The sequence below is a fragment of the Denticeps clupeoides genome, chromosome 2, assembly GCF_900700375.1.
Source record: "Denticeps clupeoides chromosome 2, fDenClu1.1, whole genome shotgun sequence".
NCBI classification, from domain to species: Eukaryota; Metazoa; Chordata; class Actinopteri; order Clupeiformes; family Denticipitidae; genus Denticeps; species Denticeps clupeoides.
In genome coordinates this window covers 36678553-36700295 of record NC_041708.1, presented here as the reverse complement: position 1 = coordinate 36700295, position 21743 = coordinate 36678553, and the positions used below count along the sequence as shown (strand labels likewise).

General features: G+C 43.0%; 1 protein-coding gene across 1 annotated transcript; it reads right to left on the bottom strand.

The window, feature by feature from the left end:
* Window positions 1–1766: 1766 nt before the first annotated feature.
* On the bottom strand, window positions 1767–21172 carry LOC114774699 (zona pellucida sperm-binding protein 3-like). Its single transcript, XM_028966418.1, has 6 exons — window positions 20789–21172; window positions 20585–20709; window positions 20399–20502; window positions 2136–2310; window positions 1941–2058; window positions 1767–1856 (listed from the first exon to the last, which is right to left on the bottom strand). The coding sequence occupies exons 1-6, from the start codon at window positions 21170–21172 to the stop codon at window positions 1767–1769; spliced, it is 996 nt and encodes a 331-aa protein (XP_028822251.1).
* Window positions 21173–21743: the final 571 nt, after the last annotated feature.

Sequence of the window (21743 nt, the reverse complement as noted above, 5' to 3'; positions counted from 1 at the left end):
AGTGAAGTGCTTGTCATTGTGAAGCACAGCACAGGCCGGGGAGCAGTGTGTGGCAACGGTACTTTGATCATTGATGAGGTATATGACGTTCCTGTATTGATACAACATCACCACGTAAAATACTGCGATATATTGCCGTATCGATATTTTGTAACACCTCTATTATATATATTTATTTATATTCATATTTCAGGGTGGTAGTAGCCTAGTGGGTAACACACTCGCCTGTGAACCAGAAGACCCAGGTTCAAACCCCGCTTACTACCATCGTGTCCCTGAGCAAGACACTTAACCCTGAGTGTCTCCAGGGGGGGGACTGTCCCTGTATCTACTTGTTGTAAGTCGCTCTGGATAAGGGCGTCTGGTAAATGTAAATATTTATTTTTAATACACATCCACAGTTATATCCAGATTATTCATTTGTAGAGCGAACATTATATTATACTGTCAGATTACTCGTTTTTTTACATTTACCTTCATGGCATTTGGCAGACTGCTATTTATTTTTTGCTGTTATTATCTTGTACTCTTATAATTGTAAGGTCTAGAGTGCCATCTAGGTGTATGAAGTAGTAGTGGTCCATATCTTATTGTTCAGGATAATACTGATAAAAAAAAAATGCTCCACCACACCGATTATATCTTAAGTCCTTTAGACGTTAAGAGCCTGCATGCAATGAAAACAGACTGTAATACTTAGCCAACAAGTAAACAGGGCAGTAGTGACCTAGAGGTTAAGGACGCGACCCTTGCCAGTTCGAATCCCGATCTGCCGAGGTGCCACTCAGCAAAACATGTGTCATGGCTGCCCACTGGGGCAGTAGTGGCATAAAAGGGGTAAGGAAATTAATTGGAAGGCTGCTTGTTCAAATCTCAATGTCGACCCCATTAACAGCCCTCAAGGTCAGCCATGGGTTTCAGCACCTTGTAATTGTTGCAAATGGAACAGCTCCTAACACAGACACTCAGAAAACCTGGTAATTTGGGACCCAGTCTCAACTAAACACAGAATCTTTACTTGTGAAACTAAAACCCAGACACTGCAATTAGTTTTCATGGTCTTAGAAACAAATCACAAACCTCCATTCCCTTTCTTTCCAGTTGGTACACACTTATCAATTCACCACTAATCTGTGGTCGTTTCCACATTCTTGGTTTAGTGCCATCCAAAATACAATCTCATGGAAACTAAAGCGCTACTGTTAAATTTCCTCATGACAAGATAACAGTATGTAAAATATAAAAGGCCTAGTGATGTTTTGGCTGTTGGACAAGAAATTAATTTGACAAAATATCACTTTACAGATGGCCGATTCCTCAGACCCTCATCTGAAGTGTATTTAGTAAAGAGGACCTGTAGTTGTAAATGGTGCATGCTTAAAAAGAGACAGGACTACTTGATACACGACAGTCCATTTCAGCATTTATTTGGCTATTAAAAGAGAACGATCATAAAGAGACAGGCTGGTCAACCTCTGATGAACAACGGTCCCAAAGATATTTCTTTCTCCCATCCAGAATCTGAAAGCAAGGAAGAGGAACGGGATTAAAATGTATAATCAGCACAAACAGAAAGACAAAAATGGATGCCATGTCCACATACCTGAGACAGAAGTCAGATCTCTTGCCTTCCTGGACCCACAAGAACCATCACAGCAGCTACACAGTTGGTCCTCTCCACCCGCACCAGCCCACCTTCATAGAAAGATCAGGGCCTGAATAAAAAGTGCATGTGGATGTTTGTAATGCAGCAGTCTAGTCCAGACCTACTTGTGTCCTACAAAAGAACAGGCTTTGTGCTCAGCATCAGTCGGGGAAGCAGCCGCTGTTGCCTTCAGCAAGCAAGTGATGAACAGCTGGAACAAGAGAGATACGGACGGTCAGCCACCATACCAAGGTGGTGGAACCATGAGAGCGAAGGGCCAGCTTGAGACACGTACAGAGCCAGTGTCCCCCTGCTGAAACCTGAAAGCCTCCAGCTGGAACTGGAGCTTGAAATCCTGTGTACGGGGCAGGAAGCGAGAAGATGAGCCAGTGAGCTTGGAATCAACCAGACACCTATAATAAAAAGGAGAGCAAAATGAGACAACAGCACATCGTAAACAAAGTCATAAAGAAATGAAGCTGCTCCTCACCCATGGTTCTGAATGAAGAGATAACTGGGAGCAGCAGCTGCATCAGGGACAGCGGTGACCACACAGACAACAAACACCCGGAGGGGGACATGGTTGTACTGCTTGACAGAAGCCTCAAAATGGATCAGATCTCCCATGTAATAGACGTTGGAAGGCCTCTCAAACTTCCAATCATCTGAAGACAAAAGCAAATGTTAGGAACAGCCAACACAGTGGAACAGTGGACCACAACTGTACCTACCAGTCATGAGCTTGAGAGAGAAGACCAGCAGCTCCTCTGCAGTTTTAGTAGCAGCATATGGGATCCAGGCAGGCTGCAGGGCATTGCTAGTAGTAATTAAAATATACTTTATGTCAAAAATGATTGATGACATATCTGCATGAGGAAAAAGCGCGTGATTTATGACCATCTACCCTTCTACATTCAAGCCTTCTCCACCGGACACTGTACGCGTAATTTATGACCTCCTTCCCTTCTCCCCTTCTCCCCTCTCCACCGGACACCCAGCGCGTAATTTATGACCTCCTTCCCTTCTCCCCTTCTCCCCTTCTCCACCGGACACCAGCGCGTAATTTATGACCTCCTCCCCTTCTCCCTGACCCTTCTCTAACCCAACCCATGCCTATGGCTAAGGTGTGTGTGTGTGTGTGTGTGTGTGTGTGTTTACCATGATGGCATAGGGTAATAAAAGAGGCGTAGGATGTCTCTGAACAGAGTACAACAGATTCTGTTACAATGGGCAGCCCGCTTGGTGCAGCTATGAAGAGACGTATTACGCCTACGCCTGTTACAAACAGGATAGTTTGTGATACACCATTTGCGCCAAAAAGGAGAAGGCCACGATCCTTGGTGAATTTTCTTCAGAACCCTGGTGGCTGTGAAGAATACGAATGGATGTTATCCGATGGACGTGTCGGCGGTTATATTTTTGACAAGAAGGAGCGTCATGTGAGACTGTACTCGGTGGACACGGACCAGGAGTTTACACCGGACGACCAATTGTGTGTGTCGTTTTATGCTGAAGACTGGTGTTTGTTCAAGAATAACGGGTGGAAAAAGATTGAAGATGTAAATACGGGGCCTTTCTACATATCGTGGACCGGTGCTACGGATCAAAATCACTACTACATGTGTGGTGGATGTCAAGAGCGGAAATCAGAGTCTTACATTTACGTGTGTAGTGGTAAGAATGTCAGTCGTGTGGTGCCAGACGGTGAACGCCGTGTGTATGGATCGCCAAAGGATGTGAAAGTGATGTACCCGTGGTGTGATGTGGCCATACTCCACAACGTCTTCAAGAAGATTGACAGATTGTTTAAATGGAGCGATATTTTGGCCGGATACAACGAAATCAGGGTGTGTCTTTTTCATGGGGAGGTGGAGTGTGACTGTAAGAATGGACATCGCAGGAGCCTGTTTTTGCATTGCATAACAGATGTCTGCAGGGGGAAGTGTGACATTCCTGTGTCGATGGTTGAGGGTGAAGATTCGACACCCCGGTTTTTACATGTCTTTTGTCCGACATCAACGTGCGAAGTATCAGCCGTCAGGACCGCCCACCCTCTTTGTCTTCACCAAATGGGAGGCACCGGGGGCGTGACATCAGAAACAACAGGTTCTGATTGGTCAGTGACAACTTCCTGTAGGCCAGTGACAACTTCCTGTAGGCCAGTGACAACTTCCTGTAGGCCAGGGGTATAAAAGCCTGCGCACATGTGGAAAATGGACCTCTGAGCTATCTTGCTCAGGGGGGTTTCCCTCTCTTTCCCTTCTCTTTCTCTTCTCCCTCTTTACTCTTTCTTCTCATGTTTACTTTCTCTGTAACCTTGGTACCTTTTTACATTCAATATTCACATGTAACTACAATAATTATTTACCGGTGTTAATAAATTAGAAACTGTTCATTTCTAACCTCTGTTGTGCCATGCCTCTTTCTGCCAGGTAACATCAAATTGGAGTGGTTGAATACAGTGCTTTGTGTGGAGGGAGAAAGAGTTTTTTCTACACACTCTATTCTCTTCTCCTACACCACATGGTCTTCATGTGTGGTCTTTTTTACAAATGGTGATCCCGACGTGATACCTTTGCTCGGATGTGGATCTGTGACCGTAAGTCTCTTTTATCTGAATTTTACTGCATAGGGAAGAATAGAATCTATGTGCTTTAATTTAAATAAAAAGGATCTACATATCCTAAAAGCCCGGGACCGTAGAAACCGAGGCATTTCTAAATCCAGATCCAGTCCGACAAGGTATAAAATGAACATTGACTAATTACTGTATCACTTACAATGTGGCATGTAGATATGGCTGGCACAATAGATGAACCCACAAACCAAACTGTAACCAGTAATAACCAGGATTTGTGACATTTTAGATTACTGGTATTACATTGAACATCATAAACCATGTCCCACGGTGAACAATTTGATAATAACTGATCAGGGATTGGAAATTGCACTGTTAAACTTAATTGTTTTTATTTTAAATTCATGTTCAGTATGATCAACATGTTTAGGATCAGAATTTAAATTTATGTGAAACTGTTTCTCTCTCTGAACACCTCAACAATGCCATAATCTCAAATAATAGCTTTTAGTGATAAAGGTGTAATTCTCTAATCACATGGCAACAAGCGGGATTTTATTTGTGTTTATTTTTCCGGCCACTGTTGTTGATTGAACTTCGTTAAGCCGATGCAAATTCGCAGAGTTATGAATTCCCTAATAAAGGTGTAATTCTCCAATCACATGGCAACAAGCGGGACTTTTTTTATTTATTTTATTTGTGTTTATTTTTCCGGCCACTGTTGTTGATTGAACTTCGTTAAGCCGATGCAAATTCGCAGAGTTATGAATTCCCTAATAAAGGTGTAATTCTCCAATCACATGGCAACAAGCGGGACTTTTTTATTTATTTATTTGTATTTATTTTTCCGGCCACTGTTGTTGATTAGACTCAGTTAGTCAGTGCAAATCTGCGGAGTTATGAATTCCCTGATATCATTTTAAGCCTCCCACTATATTTACATGTTTTTTGCATTACATTATCTGATCATTGTTGCCATTTGTTTTTCTGGTTTGGTTTTGATGTACGATGAACACTGTTTTTCTACATGCACAATCTGTATGCAAACCTCATCACACTCCAGACAAAGAACCCAACCAAGTGTGAAAAGCCCTGGATCAAGTTGAATATTCTATGTATGCTGCTGTGTTTGATCTATGCCAAGAAGACAGGTTTCCCTACAAGGGTGACCTCAGACGCCTGAGGATCACAAAGGACACAGAACCACAACTATCGGCTACATTTGAATTCCCGACTGACCAGGAAGCAAGCAGATACACAATCATGACCCAATTGTGATCCCCATGGACCCTGAATACTCGAGTGCCCCAGGGGATCAACCGGCCGTCTGTAAGAATGGACATCGCAGGAGCCTGTTTTTGCATTGCATAACAGATGTCTGCAGGGGGAAGTGTGACATTCCTGTGTCGATGGTTGAGGGTGAAGATTCGACACCCCGGTTTTTACATGTCTTTTGTCCGACATCAACGTGCGAAGTATCAGCCGTCAGGACCGCCCACCCTCTTTGTCTTCACCAAATGGGAGGCACCGGGGGCGTGACATCAGAAACAACAGGTTCTGATTGGTCAGTGACAACTTCCTGTAGGCCAGTGACAACTTCCTGTAGGCCAGGGGTATAAAAGCCTGCGCACATGTGGAAAATGGACCTCTGAGCTATCTTGCTCAGGGGGGTTTCCCTCTCTTTCCCTTCTCTTTCTCTTCTCCCTCTTTACTCTTTCTTCTCATGTTTACTTTCTCTGTAACCTTGGTACCTTTTTACATTCAATATTCACATGTAACTACAATAATTATTTACCGGTGTTAATAAATTAGAAACTGTTCATTTCTAACCTCTGTTGTGCCATGCCTCTTTCTGCCAGGTAACATCAAATTGGAGTGGTTGAATACAGTGCTTTGTGTGGAGGGAGAAAGAGTTTTTTCTACACACTCTATTCTCTTCTCCTACACCACATGGTCTTCATGTGTGGTCTTTTTTACATGACAATGCCACGTCACACCCTGAACCACCCCCCCCACACCGGCTAACCATTAAAAAGCAGAACAGGACCTCAGACCCCTAACACAATCTGGGTGATCACAGGTTCTGTTAAGTCATGGCTGTTAGACTGAATGGTGCAGCTGATGCTGTTGAAGACTGTTGTTGGATCGACAAACTGGGTGACAGTCTGGGGTTGCAGAATTTGACATACATGCCTGGACCATTGGTAGACATCCCGTCGTTGCAAACCTCTGATGAGGAGCCACCACCGGCGGCGACACATGTGGGCGATGTCTCAAACCCGTGGGATGGCGACGAATTGACTTGTTCCACACTAAAAGCTTTTAAAACCATAAAGTTTTGCGTGTGCAGAATCCTCCAAAACATCGTCGGACGACTGCTACGGGAGACCTGTTACGGCTGCATGGTGGACCATCCGAGTCAGACCCAACACCCGTGTCTCTATGAGCCGGAGGGATATTTCTACATTACCAACATGGACAAGATAAAGCAGAGACTTTTCCAGCCTGAGACACACCACCTCATCACAAACGTTCTAACAGCGTGCGGCCTCTATGTACATCCTCAGAAAATCAACGGTGCTGTGGGGGCGCTGGCCTACGAATTAGAAGATGAACCTTTCTTTTTCCAGAGGCTGGATCAGATGACTGAGAGGCTTGCTGACTCACAAAGTGCTGATGTAATTTATGAAGCGCTAAAGAGCTGGGGTGAGAAGGCTGTTCTGTAAACATGGGTTTCAGTCTGTCAAAAGATTTTGTTAAATCTGAACTAACATCATTGTTGTGTAATGTTATTGCGGATGAATTAACAGTATTTATGTGACATCTAGCATACGTTTGGACAATCTCAAAAAACACATGACGTTAGCCAGAAGAAATTCTATAGTATGGTGTAATCATGTACACATGTGTGTAAATGGTGACGGATGTTGTCATGCATCTATATGTAGGATCATAGAAAGCATGTTGTGTAATCATAGTTTTAAAATAGGCCACATCATAACGTTGTGTGCTTACGTAACCGATGTTTGTATTGTTAAACTGCGTGAAAAAGTCATGATGAATGTTTATACCATCGTCGAGACGCTGGTTTCATACCTTATTGAGAGAGATTTAGATATATGTGTGAAATTTTTACAATACCTCGACAACGCATAATTTGAAAATAAATAATGTGTAACCAAAATAGAATGTGTCATTATTTCACGAAGCAACCCATCATGACTGACCTTTTAAAAAAATACTACTATACGCCAGACAGCGAGGGCTCCTTCGGTGGTAAAACAAGGTTAAAAGATGCCGTGTTTAAAAATACAGGGGTCAGGTTGTCTAATAAGACGGTTTCTGACTGGTTATCAGGGGAGGATGCATACACGTTACACAAACCAGCGCGTTTAAAATACAAGCGGAATAGAGTCGTGGTGTATGGTATAGACAAACAATTCCAAGCAGATCTTGTTGACATGTCTATGTATTCAAAGGAAAACGATGGTTATAAATTCATGTTAACGTGTATAGATGTTTTTAGTAAACATGCGTGGGCTCGTATTTTAAAAAACAAGACCGGAGCTGAGGTGACTAGAGCATTTGAAACTATTCTAAAGGAAGGACGAGTACCTCAAAAATTACAGACCGATCGAGGAAAGGAGTTTTTCAACAAAGGATTTCAAAACCTAATGAGAAAACACAGCATCACCCATTTTGCCACAGGTAGCGAATTAAAGGCAAGCGTTATCGAACGTTTTAACAGGACTATTAAGGGTAGAATGTGGCGATATCTGACATCGGTCAATTCTAAAAGGTATATAGACGTACTTCCTGATTTAATAAAATCATACAATGCCAGCTACCATCGTAGCATTAAAATGAAACCTGCACAGGTCTGCTCTACAAATGAAGCACGAGTGTTTCAGTCATTGTACGGTGTGAACGATGCGAAGCAGAAAAATGTTACGTTCAATTACAAAACAGGTGACATTGTAAGAATTTCTAAAGCAAGAGGTGCATTCACAAAAGGCTATGAACAAAACTTCACAGATGAATTCTTTACTATATCAGCATGTATCCCGCGTAATCCACCGGTCTACCAATTGGTAGATTATGACGGCGATATAATAGACGGTACCTTTTATGAAGAAGAATTGCAAAAGATCAAACTAATCAGTAATAAACCGTTTAAAGTTGAGAAAATTTTGGAAAGGAAGAACATGGGGAAAAGACGTATGGTCTTTGTGAAGTGGTTGGGGTGGCCTGAAAAATTTAACTCTTGGGTTGATGAAAAAGACGTAGTAGATGTTTAAATAGTTTGTTCCAGAATCAGTCTTTCATTCACGATAAAACAACACCATGGGGGACGAAGGCTTTTATGTAACCCTGCTGTGTAATGCCTCACAGAGCGTATATCCTGATAATACCATATCAAAGTATAGGACCAAACTCGCGAAACCTATTATTTTAAAGGGCGATTGGGAAGTAGCGCTGATTGAATTCCAGTACCCGCGATCATGGCCGACTTTTGGAGAGGATGACAAAATCATCTTTTTGACCAATAATATAACAGGGGAGAGATTGGATGTTACAATACGCGTAGGTTATTACACAAGCATTTCAGACATAGTCAAAGAGATAAGCGGCTATACCAGGGTACACGGCGTTACATTTGGTTATGATGACCTTATTAATAAGGTTTATGTCTATTCGAACAAACCTGTCACCATAGCGATATCAGGCAAGTTTAGGATTATTTTAGGATTTAAGAATAACGAATTTTTTGACGCAAGCATTACTGTGGATCCGTTGAGTCGATCATATGCATCATATCCGGCCGACCTGTATGGTGGCGAATATAGCCTTTTTGTCTATACAGACTTTATAGAATATCAGGCGGTGGGTGACTATTTTGTACCCCTTCTACGATGTGTACATATAACCGGGAAAAACAAAGAGTTTGTCACAGTCAAGTATGACAGAGCGCACTACGTACGTGTTTCGAAATCACACATCAGCGATATAGCTGTAGAAGTGAAATCAGATCAGAATTGTGTCATACCATTTAAGTACGGCAAGGTGGTTACAAAACTACACTTCAGACCCACGAAACAATCTCAAAGAATTTGAGAAACTATGAAGGCTTTTAATCCGTACACGATAGACCCTCATCGTTATGTGACGTATTATCAAAACCAAGCGGGGGGTGGGATTCCAGGTTTTTATGGCGCCCCTTCCATGTACGGCGCAGGGCTTGGCGGTATTTTCCGAGGTCTTTTCCGAATGGCACTACCGCTATTGAAAAAAGGTTTCGCTATAGCAAAACCCCATCTAAAATCGGTGGCAAAGAACATTGTTACCGATGTAGTAACGAATGTTATGAGACCTAGACAAAATGATGTTGGACAAGATGGTTCAGGTATGATGGTAATGAACAGGCGATATGAACACAAACCACCGGGTGTAAAACGAATCACACATGGCAAGAAAAGCAAAGTAAAGAAGAAACAAAACACAGTGTCTAAAAGAAACTCGAGGGGTAAACAACGCATGCATGAGTATCGGACTAAAAGAAATTTAAAAAACATCTTTTAGTCATGGCGTTAATACACGGGATGTCCGATGAATGCGTAAAGTCAGAGTTGGATTTGTTTACAGTCCCCATGACGCAGTTGTCTATAGAAAAAAGTACATACATCGAAGTACCGCCTATCTCGGCACTGACTGACTCTGCACCCCTGGAGTTTTTCATAGCTGGTAACGGTGAAGACTATGTTGATTTAAACAATACACTTTTATACACAAGACTCAAGATCACTAAACCGGATGGCACCGATATAGATGAGGGTGCACCAGTCGGCTTGGTTAATTACCCCGGAGCTACAATATTTTCACAGGTCGACGTATCCCTGGGGGATCGGCTGATCTCACAGAGTTCAAATACATACCCGTACAGAAGTCTTATTGAGTGTTTGATAAATTATGATCGTCATGCGCTCGAAACACTTTTCTCAGCGGGCCTATTTTACAAGGATACTGCGGGTCATATGGATACTGCGGATCCGGCTGGAGCAAACCGGGGGTTGAACAAGAGGGCCGCATTCACTAATGCTAGTAGCGTTGTTGAATTATTATCTCCCATACACAGTGATATCTTTTTTCAAGAAAAACTCTTGTTGAACGGCGTTGATATAAAAATTCGATTAACACGTGCTAAAGATGAATTTTGCTTAATGCGCAGTGACAATTTGGGTTATAAAATAAACATACTGGCAGCGTCCATGTTTGTTAAAAAGGTTTCAGTGTCACCAGCTGTCAGGTTGGGACACGCGCAGGCATTACTCACAGCAGCAGCTAAATATCCTATCGACAGGGTATACTTAAAAAATTTCTCCGTGCCCACCGGAACACGCGTCGCTAATCAGGAAAACCTGTTTTTGGGGACACTACCAAAAGCCATTGTGATTGGGATGGTTGATAATGACTCATTTTCAGGATCTTATGCTAAAAACCCTTTTGCATTCAAACATTATGATTTAGAATTCCTAGCAGTGTATGTGGACGGACAGCAATTCCCTACAAGCCGTTTCAACCACAGTACATAGAAGGTTCTGCTATAAGAGAGTTTTATCAGTTGGCGTTATCAACCGGCAGACATCTAAAAAATCGGGCATTGTCTATCGACAGAGAGGATTTCTTGAACGGTTACACACTCTACGCTTTTAACCTCACGCCGGACGAAGAATGCAGCCAACACATGTCGTTAATTAGATCAGGGAACATCAGATTGGAAATGCGTTTTAGACAACCGCTTCGAAACACTATCAATTTAATAGTTTACGCTATATTTGATAGCATAATTGAAGTGTCCAATCGCAGGCAGATTCTTGTGGACCACTACTGAATTAATGAACACCGTACAACTATTAAATATTATGGACAAAATCTCCACAAACACGTGTTTTTTAGGCGTACTGCCGTCCGACCAATTACCCAAAAGACCTGTGGCAACATTACCAGCATCTGTGATAATTACCAGCATCTGTGATAATTAACACACACAGTTCGGACCAACCGGGTGAACACTGGTTAGCTGTGTACATAACTGAAGACCGTGTCGGTTGTTTTTTTGACAGTTTTGGAAACAGGCCAGACAGCAAGATGTTTCCGTCAACCGTTTATAAATTTCTAAAAACTACATGTTACAATGTACAATTTTCAAATAAACAGGTTCAGGATTTATCATCGGTTACGTGCGGCGAACACTGTGTATTCTTTCTCTACCACATGTCAAAGGGTTTGAGCTATGAAGATGTTTTATCTAAATATTCCAACGACTTGACTAAAAATGATAAAAAGGTCTCGCTATTTGTGAAAAAACTACACCCGCATGTCTATAATTGTGATATGTTTAAAAACTCTCAATGTATACAATCTGGTGAGGTGTTTATGAAAAAATCTTATTCTAAATAAATGAGTCGAAAAACAAATATATGTATCATCAAGTTTGTTTATTGTCATCACATGTTCAAACACGTTTTAAAACAAGACTGTATACACTTTTTAAAAATGTAACCATGCGCTTGTATCTAGACGTGGCGATGAAAACACGGGTGGTTCTGAATCACCATCATCATCACGGGTGGTAAAAGTCTTGTTAATGTTTTTAAATGAATTGACCTCATCTTTAACACGTCTGTTTGGAACCGTAGAAAGAGGTATGTTCAACATTGCTATAGCACTCAGGAATTTACGCCACCCCTTGGGTCTCCTATGAGGATTCATAGTTTGAGGGGTGGTAACGTTCTTAACCAAATCGAAAATGTGAGATCCTGGAATGATCGTACCGTTGAAAACAAATTCGCCCTCTCTACCCCATGCAGCAACCCCCTGTGATTTCATCATTTTTTCTAATATATACCGGACATTCCTTTTACTTCTCTGCGGTACATTTTGTAAAACCTCTTTAACCGTAGCGTCGTCATCAGCGGTCGCTGCTTCTGTGGGCGATGTCTGTACATTTTCAGATGCCTGTGGTAGGTTAAGCGTTATCGATTTAGTCTCATGATCACCCTGCTTAACCACCGATATATACCTCTGCAAGAGTGTCGAGTATAATTTGGCTTTTTCCATAATCCCCCAAATCAGTTCTGTCCAAAACACTTTTTATCGATAAAGTGAAGTGATTGTCACATGTGATACACAGCAGCACAGCACACAGTGAAATTTGTCCTCTGCATTTAACCCATCACCCTGAGTGAGCAGTGGGCAGCCATGACCGGCGCCCGGGGAGCAGTGTGTGGGGACGGTGCTTTGCTCAGTGGCACCTCAGTGGTAGCTTGGCGGATCGGGATTCGAACCGGCAACCTTCTGATTACGGGGCCGCTTCCTTAACCGCTAGGCCACCACTGCCCCACTAAAAGTGAAGTGATTGTCACACGTGATACACAGCAGCACACCACGCAGTTCACACAGTGAAATTTGTCCTCTGCATTTAACCCATCACCCTTGGCGAGCAGTGGGCAGCCATGACAGGCGCCCGGGGAGCAGTGTGTGGGGACGGTGCTTTGCTCAGTGGCACCTCAGTGGTACCTTGGCAGATCGGGATTCGAACCGGCAACCTTCTGATTGTGGGGCCGCTTCCTTAACCACTAGGCCACCACTGCCTAGGCCATCGATGCATCCAAATCATTTTCCGCGCGCTGTCTCAGAGGTATAGGTGCACCATCGTTTTTTAACCTGTCCAGCTGTCGCTGGGGTACCAAATACATCCTTTCAGCGTGTTCCATTAGCCCCCCTGTCTTGATGCGATTAGACTACTTATAAAGGGGACGGCTACGCTTAACAGAGGTAAAAGGAACCCACCCTCTTGATTGATCACATATTTCTTCACACCAATTGTTTTTATCGGCTATGAATTTTATAGCTTTTTTCTTTTTTTCCAACTTTTTATATTGTGACTTTGTCAATGGTATTGTACCGCTGAGCACATTCAAAGCCACTTCGCATAAGGTTAGAATCAACTCATTCGAAGATTCTTGTAAAATGAGACGTCTCTGTATCGGCTTAGCCTTAAGTAAGAGTTTTAGAAGCGGCAGATTTCTATAAAGACGATTAGACATGTCAGCGTCTAAACTCTTTTTTTCTGAACATAGACCACCGGATACTCTGAAAGCAGATCCGTTCTGAGACGAAATGTGTCAGGTGTTCTAGATTTATAATCAATCATGAGGTAGCCAAAGGGTTTTTCAGTAGCGTTTTTAAAACATTCAAGGAAGAATTTTGTATTACCAGGATATATCTGTCTCGCTAATACAGCAATCTGTGTATTGTCTCTTGGGTTTTTGAAAAGTATTAGGTAATTGGTGTTTAAACTGATTGTTCTGCTGGATTTCCCCTGAAAAAACAAATTCTGAACCATGTAGATAGCGCTGAGATTTCTATGATGCACGTATTGTGTAAACACTTTTTAAACCTGCTTATTGCCCCTCGCAACATCCATTAAGTCATTGATAATTAATAGCGATGGTTTGGTCGGCGGCAAGAGTTGGTCGTCCGATAGTGTGTCAGGAATACCTTGTATAAAATTAATATTCCTAATTTTTAACAACTCGTCATAAAGAGGTTGCCAGCAGTCGTAAATGTAGACAATGTTTTCAATCGTTGTAGATATTAAGCGGTCGGCATCGGCTATTAATGCTTTCACAAAAAACGTTTTTCCAGAGTTTGACGGTCCGCTTACTATACACGAGAACGGATGTTGCAATCTGGGATCGAATCCTGAGATGATACACAAATTTTTATTGTAGAAAATCACACACATGTATATAATAGCATAAAAATACAAATATAAATACACAAATGTCAGACATATTGAAAAAAAAAAAAAAAAAAAAAAAAAAAAAACATACACAATACAAACATCCATATATACAATGTTACAAACATGTTGAAAATCACACAGATACAAATAATAGAAAACTGTACATATATACAGATGTTACAGACATAATGATTAAAAAAAAAAAAAAAAAGAAAAATGTTTTATTTACATATTTACCTGTGACATCTCTCAAAGTCATCTTGTGTCAATACCCATAGGGGAGCGTCGTAAAGTCTGGGAGCAGTACTCGTTTGTTGTACACAACTTTGAACCTTTTGACATCTGATTTGTTATGTAATGTGAGGTGTCTTTTATTCCTGGTAATTGTGTCTGTGCATGTTAAAACATGTTGCGACCGGTCTCTATTACATAGCTGTTAACCAAATCAACCAGAGAGCGTAGATTTACAGCTTTTGAATTTTCAGCATTGAGAGTGATACCCTTGGCCTTCATGGATGTCTTACCGTTAGCAGTGATGTAACCATATGTTTTCGGACCGCCTGAACAAAATTCTGTAATGTAATCCCCGGGGCCTACCTCGTCAGTAAGATCGCCCAGATATGGACCTAGGGGTGGCTCCCAGTCACCATCTTTTGAGACAAAGATTAGACTGTCTGTGTCGCTGTACAACAGTCGATCACCCAATTTCTCCATCACAGAATATAATTCTAGGCGTGCATGAGCAGTTGTAAACGCTCCAAGAAAACACATTAATGTCAAGCATTTGAGCGCCATAACCGTCTGCATAACGCCACTGAACCAATGCCACTTCGTCCGAGACAAATGCAAAATGTGTGATTTCACGACCATCCCCAAAAATGTAGCGTGCAAAGTCATCAGGATCTTTCAACAACTCTGTGAATGGAAGGTTTTCCCGCATTGAAAATCGGCCCCAAAGTGAATTCAATAGGAGTGTGTTAATATTTCTCCTTGCAGGGTTTGAACAGATTTTTTCAGGATTCAGACGGATACCCTGTTTTTGAAAATAATCTTCGATGTAGGCATGCTTTTCAGCATCCGTCACAACCCCCGGCGGGTACCCACTGGCTTCCTGCTTGTATTGTAGAAACGTTTTCACATAATCTGCAAACAACGTTTCTGATCTGTTCAAAATGCCACACTTCATGAATCTCAGCCAAAACATAACCCATCTGTACAGCTTTCAACAATTCAATGCTAACCCAACAACCCGAAAGAGATCTCTCGCCGTCAGTACGAGTACATGGTGACGCTTGATTCTCAAGATGACAACATGTTCTACAAAGCGGGAACATTAGTTTGCCGCCGCATCGGTAAGGCAACACAGGGTGTAAGAGACCACGTGGCGGGTACACCGTTGCTTTAATCAACCCATAGTAATTTTCGAGACTATCAAAGTCTTTCAAAATGATCTGTGGGTGGCCGATCGGATATTCCTTTGATGATTGACAAAATGGGTAGAGACTGGTGAAATCAAAGTAACAAATTTTTTCACCGTCCGATGTTTTGTGATAGAGTTTGTACGCGTTCGTTCGACCGCCAAAGAGGCTGTCTCTCGGCTTTAGACGACTGGGATGTGTATATGTTGACATGAACTCTATGACTGATGGATCGACCTGTTTTAAACGACGCCACTGGCACTCCCACATAACTTCGACTTTTAAGCCGTACACCTTGGTGAGGGTTTCAATCTTATCATCAAAACACCTTCTTAAAACACTGTACGGGAGCCTTGACAAAGGATGAGTTTGGGTGGGTGTGTATTTACAATCATGTCCATGATGCATACACCCATTAAATTCTAAACCGTATTTACGACCATTTTTTTCATAATAGCCGTCAAGACAGTATTTCCCAACCACAACCTCACCCTCTGTCAGAGCGTGTTGGATGTTCACATGCCTGGTTGTTTTGACATATTCCAGCCATTCAATGCTAATGTCTGAAAACGCCTGGTTTTGGCTTGTGTACGCGTTATGTGTAAGAGCGAGTGTATCACGTGGTAGGTAGTGTGTTTTGTATACAGCCATGCAGCACGATGCCAACGTGGTTTGACCAAAAGGGTCTAGACCCGTGCATTCTATGAACTCATCACGGTATTTCAGACACGCCTCTCTTAACAGCATGACGTCGTTTCGACCGTAGAAACGGAGTTCCTTCTGAAAATCAAAAACACCGCACGCTGATTCGTTGTACCAGTCATCAAATTCACGTCTGCCAGCATTGGACATGTTGTCATATCCATAAAAGGTCTTATCCGGGTATGGGCCTATGTAATGGTTGTTTGAGCGTGTGTTAAACTTGTGTGGGAAATAACCCTTTTCTGTGGTGGTGAGATTTAACGCAGATGTTGTTTTTGCCAGACTCATCGGTAGAAAAGAATAGCTGTCGATAAAACGCTGTTTAAAACATGCATCAAACATGAATATCAGACGGCATCCAGTCATTGTCACATCTAGTTTGATCCCGTTTTGAGTAATATTCCAAAAGTATGAAATTGTCAAACCCTGCAGCGTTGTGTGCTAAAAATGTGAAACCGTTGAACCTCGGTCGACGGAGCCAATTCACAAATTCACGCACACACCAGTCACCCTCAGCCGTGAACTCCACACCTGTAAATGTAATTGCGCAAACAAAATTTGCATGATGTTTGCCGTTCTCGAAACGTGTTTCAAAATCAAAAAAAATGTAGCGGTTATTTGTCTCCTTCAATCTAATGGGTTGTATGAAGCATTCATGCTTAGCGTCTGGAATCAGTTCTTCACGACAATGAACACAGTGTGGTGTCGGACACGTGTGTGGTTTGGGTTTTTTTAACACTAACGTGGTAACGCCTGTTACAATTCTTACAAAATTTTGTAAGATCACAATTTGACGCTACCACGCTAGGATCGCTCTTCATAGGACGGGGCTGTTTATGTTTGTCAAAACAAAAATCAGACTTGCAAAACCTCCCACAAGACGAGCAATATCTCGAACCTGTGACCCTTGAAGGGCAGCCGGGGTCGTTACAAACATCACACCTGTATTTGCAACCATGGTCTCTGAACGAAGTGTAACCGGCATAGCAGAATTCACAGACATACGGCACCCCCATGAACGCCTTGAGGTTTAATATTCCATAGTAATGGCTGTCGTGTATGTATAAAAAGGATGTTTTTGCATGCGGTACAGTGCTAGTTTGAAATTTCTGCAACACCCCTACGTCTGATCTGTAAAAGATCACAATCTTGATGTCCAATAAGCTCTCAAATTTTGGAACATCATTAAAGCCGACTTTATGGTGAATAGGTAGCCCGCACCGTGTCTGAAATGTGGCAGCCAATTTTTCTAAATAAGCTGTTGGTTTCTCAGGGTTTACAAAATTTGCCAGGCATATCGCGAAGCACAAATGGTTTGTAACATTAACGGGGCAGAATAGATTCATCCTGTTCTTGCTTATTATCTGATCATGAGCCAAATCACACAATTTACGTCGCACGCCCCCATCACGACCTCTAGCGATTGAAACAGTCAGGTGTAGTGTCTCATCGCACATAATTTTTTTATTGCTTTGGATTATTTTTTCGATGGCGTCCATCAGAATTTCATACGAATGGTTATTCGCGGGTGAAAGGATCGCATTAACATCTGAAAGCAGGGTATCGCCACTCAGTGTGACATCGAAAGCACCACTCTGTCCGGCCAGTGTGTGTGAGAATTTTACGATATCTTTGAATACATCGTTGATGTGTGAAATATATGATATGTCGCTGCTCGAAACGGATCTGAAATTAATATCACGACGCAGTACCACCCCATTGAACCGTGGTTTAGGTGTAACATGGTAACCGTCTATCACACCACCCCTTATAGACAATTCTTCTAAGGATACTGGATCAGATTCAGCACCACAACCATTTTGAATTTTATGTAAAACATTATTAAACATCTCAATTTCCCCCCCATGTCTCGATGTTTAACATATCGTGTAGTGTTTTATTAAAATCTTCCACAGCATCACCACCAATACATTGACGTTTAGACGGCTCCATTATGGATGACAACAAGTTTAAAACACCCCTTACACACGTGAAATGCCACTTAAACGCAACAAAACCGCTGATAACGATGACCAATCGACACGCTTCAGATCTGATGTATGTTCTACAGCTTTGGCTATAATCCCTACAGTCCTAATCAACTTTTCTTGCAAGTCATACACCTTAACAATGTTATCTAATACCTGTTTATGGCACACACAGCATTCAGAATGATTAGAAAACCGCCGGTACCTCTGTGGGTCGATGTGGTTTGGTTCTGTTTGCGTGGCGATGTCTGATCTGGCAAAATCTACTGCATCCCACGCTTTGTAATCAGTGTTGGTCCAATCGGCGACAAAGTCGAGATCAACGTTTACGGGGTTTCTACCTGTAACAAAAATCACACAATGTTAAAATTAATATTTTATTAAAATAACGATTGCGTTAAAACCATGTAAATACACACCTTCTGGCTTTTCCGGGAGCTTGAAATCTGTTTTCGTCTTCTTTCCTGATAGTTTTATCAAACCTGATTGTCAATATTTTATTAAAATAATAATAAATTGTGTTAAAACATATGTAATACATACCTTGCGGCTTTTTCACCATACGCTTTTGTGACTTTTCCACGCACAGATCTACCACGGGAGCCAGGTGCTTTCGCTTGCGTGTGGCTTTCCGACCTGACGGCTTGTCGACCCCTGTATTATCAACGCCTGGCTTAGGAATGGTGGCCACAAGTTGTCTGATGGTTGCTGTACAGAACAAGAGATATTACAATCACAACCATATGATGAAAAATTCATAAAACCGTATTAGATAGTCATAAATATATTACCTAAACTGTCGGCAGAGCATCCAACATCAGCGGTTACAACGTTGGAGTTTGGATAATGTTCCGCTATTAGAATGCATACACGGTCAAAAACACACACTCACAACTATGTAGTGATATTATTATTATTAGTAGGATCTGTGGTTTTTACAATTACCTTGGTATGAAATTTGTGGTTCAGAATCACCCGCACCAAAACCCTCGGTCCATAGACTTTCGAACCCCGGTGTTTCAAAACATGCCAGGTTTGATGGTCCTTCGAGTGATTCTACAGAAAAGTCACACCTATTAACAAATAAATAAATAAACACACACATACGTTGTAACAAGACTTATAGTTTATGTGTTATGAAAAACTTACTGAGAGTTCATCGTAGGTGATGGTCCTTGTGATGGTCGATCAGTCGAATGAAGACCTAGAGGGTCTCTCTTGTTATATAGACCTGAGTGTGTGTGTGTGTGTGTAAGGTCACACGTTGATTCATTGTTTGCGAGAATGGTGGAACCAGATGACCCTAGTTGTAAACAAATGGTACGATTAGGGTGTTAAAGATTGTTAGAGGATGTGCTAGGATCTACGTGTGTGTGGGTCAGGGAAATCATGAAACGGTTTTATTTTAGCAGTAGGGGTATGAAATTAACTTTGTTTGAAAGCAAAATAGTTTTTCTTTAACTAGAAACACTTTTTAAAACATATATCATTTAAATAAGGTTTCTGTTTTGGTCTGTGTGTGTGTGTGTGTGTGTGAGACATTGTAAGGCCACACATTGATTCAGTGTTTGAGAGAAAGAGGTAATGGTATGTTGGCTTATAACCTCCCCACAACAGCCATAGTTTGTAAACAAGTGATAATACATCTGTTTTTTTTAAAGCATGTCTAAGTGTTTATGTAAGAATGGACATCGCGGGAGCATGCTTTGTCTTACATAACAGATGTCTGGAGGGGGAAGGAAGGAAGGAGGTCATAAATTACGCGCTGGTGTCCGGTGGAGAAGGGAAGGAGGTCATAAATTACGCACACAGTGTCCGGTGGAGAAGGGGAGAATGTAGAAGGGTAGATGGTCATAAATCACGCGCTTTTTCCTCATGCAGATATGTCATCAATCATTTTTGACAAAGTATATTTTAATTACTACTATTGCTACTCACATTGTGAAGCCTGGTCACGTGCAAGAAGAAACCGATATCAAAAAGCATCTAAATACAGAGAGACATGGGAGAGCAGATCAGCTAGAGCTCACCTCAAATAGTGGCATTCAATCCCAATTACAGCACCACACCACCACACCACAGTATCAACAAACACCCGGAGGGGGACATGGTTGTACTGCTTGACAGAAGCCTCAAAATGGATCAGATCTCCCATGTAATAGATGTTGGAAGGCCTCTCAAACTTCCAATCATCTGAAGAGAAATGCAAATGTTAGGAACAGCCAACACAGTGGAACAGTGGACCACAACTGTACCTACCAGTCATGAGCTTGAGAGAGAAGACCAGCAGCTCCTCTGCAGTTTTAGTAGCAGCATATGGGATCCAGGCAGGCTGCAGGGCATTGCTACTCACATTGTGAAGCCTGGTCACATGCAAGAAGAAACCGATATCAAAAAGCATCTAAATACAGAGAGACATGGGAGAGCAGATCAGCTAGAGCTCACCTCAAATAGTGGCATTCAATTCTAATTACAGCACCACTGGTTCTGACTATTGGAGCAGAAGTGTCAGAAATGGCTCTTGGGAGGTAGGTCAGAGAAAAGGAATAAACCAGGGAATCGTTGGTCATCTGTGTTTGAAGGGGGAAAAAGCCAGAGTTACTGGAGAAAGTCCAACAGATTCCTGACCGAAGAGGAACCAGAACTCACCACTACTTGGCTGCCACAGGCCTGCAAATAGGACTGAAAATACAGCAGCTGAGCCACAGAATCTTCTCCAGTCACCCCACAGCCTCCTAGTGAGATGTCTGATGCCTGGATGAGCTCTCCAGAACCAAACAGGTCCTTCTTAACCTGCACGTGCACCATATTCTCGTCACAGGTAGCTGCCACACTGCTGACTGATACCGGCTCCCTCAGCTGGAACTGCACTGGGGGGGACGTGGGCTCTACTGGCATCTGAGGAAACTTCCAGGTCAGCTCCTTTACTGGGCCAAGCAGCTGCTGCTGCTGGACACTTCCAGGATCTTGAAGCTGCCCCCCTGATCCCTGAGGCGAAGGAGCAAACGGGGGACGTGCAGGAACCTGAGGCATCCCGGGGACAAAGGGGGGACCGGCAGGCACCTGAGGCGGTGGTGGCACAAACCAGGGGACAAAGGGGGGACGGGCAGGCACTTGAGGCATCCCGGGGACAAAGGGAGGTCGGGCAGGCAGCGGTGGTGGCACAAACCCTGGGACAAAGGGCGGACTGGCAGGCACCTGAGGCGGTGGCAGCACCCCTGGGACAAAGGGCGGACTGGCAGGCACCTGAGGCGGTGGCAGCACCCCGGGGACAAAGGGCGGACTGGCAGGCACCTGAGGCGGTGGCAGCACCCCGGGGACAAAGGGCGGACTGGCAGGCACCTGAGGCGGTGGCAGCACCCCGGGGACAAAGGGCGGACTGGCAGGCACCTGAGGCGGTGGCAGCACCCCGGGGACAAAGGGCGGACTGGCAGGCACCTGAGGCGGTGGCAGCACCCCGGGGACAAAGGGCGGACTGGCAGGCACCTGAGGCGGTGGCAGCACCCCGGGGACAAAGGGCGGACTGGCAGGCACCTGAGGCGGTGGCAGCACCCCGGGGACAAAGGGCGGACTGGCAGGCACCTGAGGCGGTGGCAGCACCCCG

What these genes read in the sequence shown, in the direction of transcription:
- LOC114774699 (XM_028966418.1), bottom strand. Translation starts at nt 21,172, where the DNA reads ATGCCTCAGGTTCCTGCACGTCCCCCGTTTGCTCCTTCGCCTCAGGGA. An exon ending in ATTGAATGCCACTATTTGAG is followed by an intron (nt 20,503 to 20,584) that starts GTGAGCTCTAGC and finishes GCATGTGACCAG; the next exon opens with GCTTCACAATGTGAGTAGCA. An exon ending in AGCAGGGGGACACTGGCTCT is followed by an intron (nt 1,857 to 1,940) that starts GTACGTGTCTCA and finishes CTCTTGTTCCAG; the next exon opens with CTGTTCATCACTTGCTTGCT.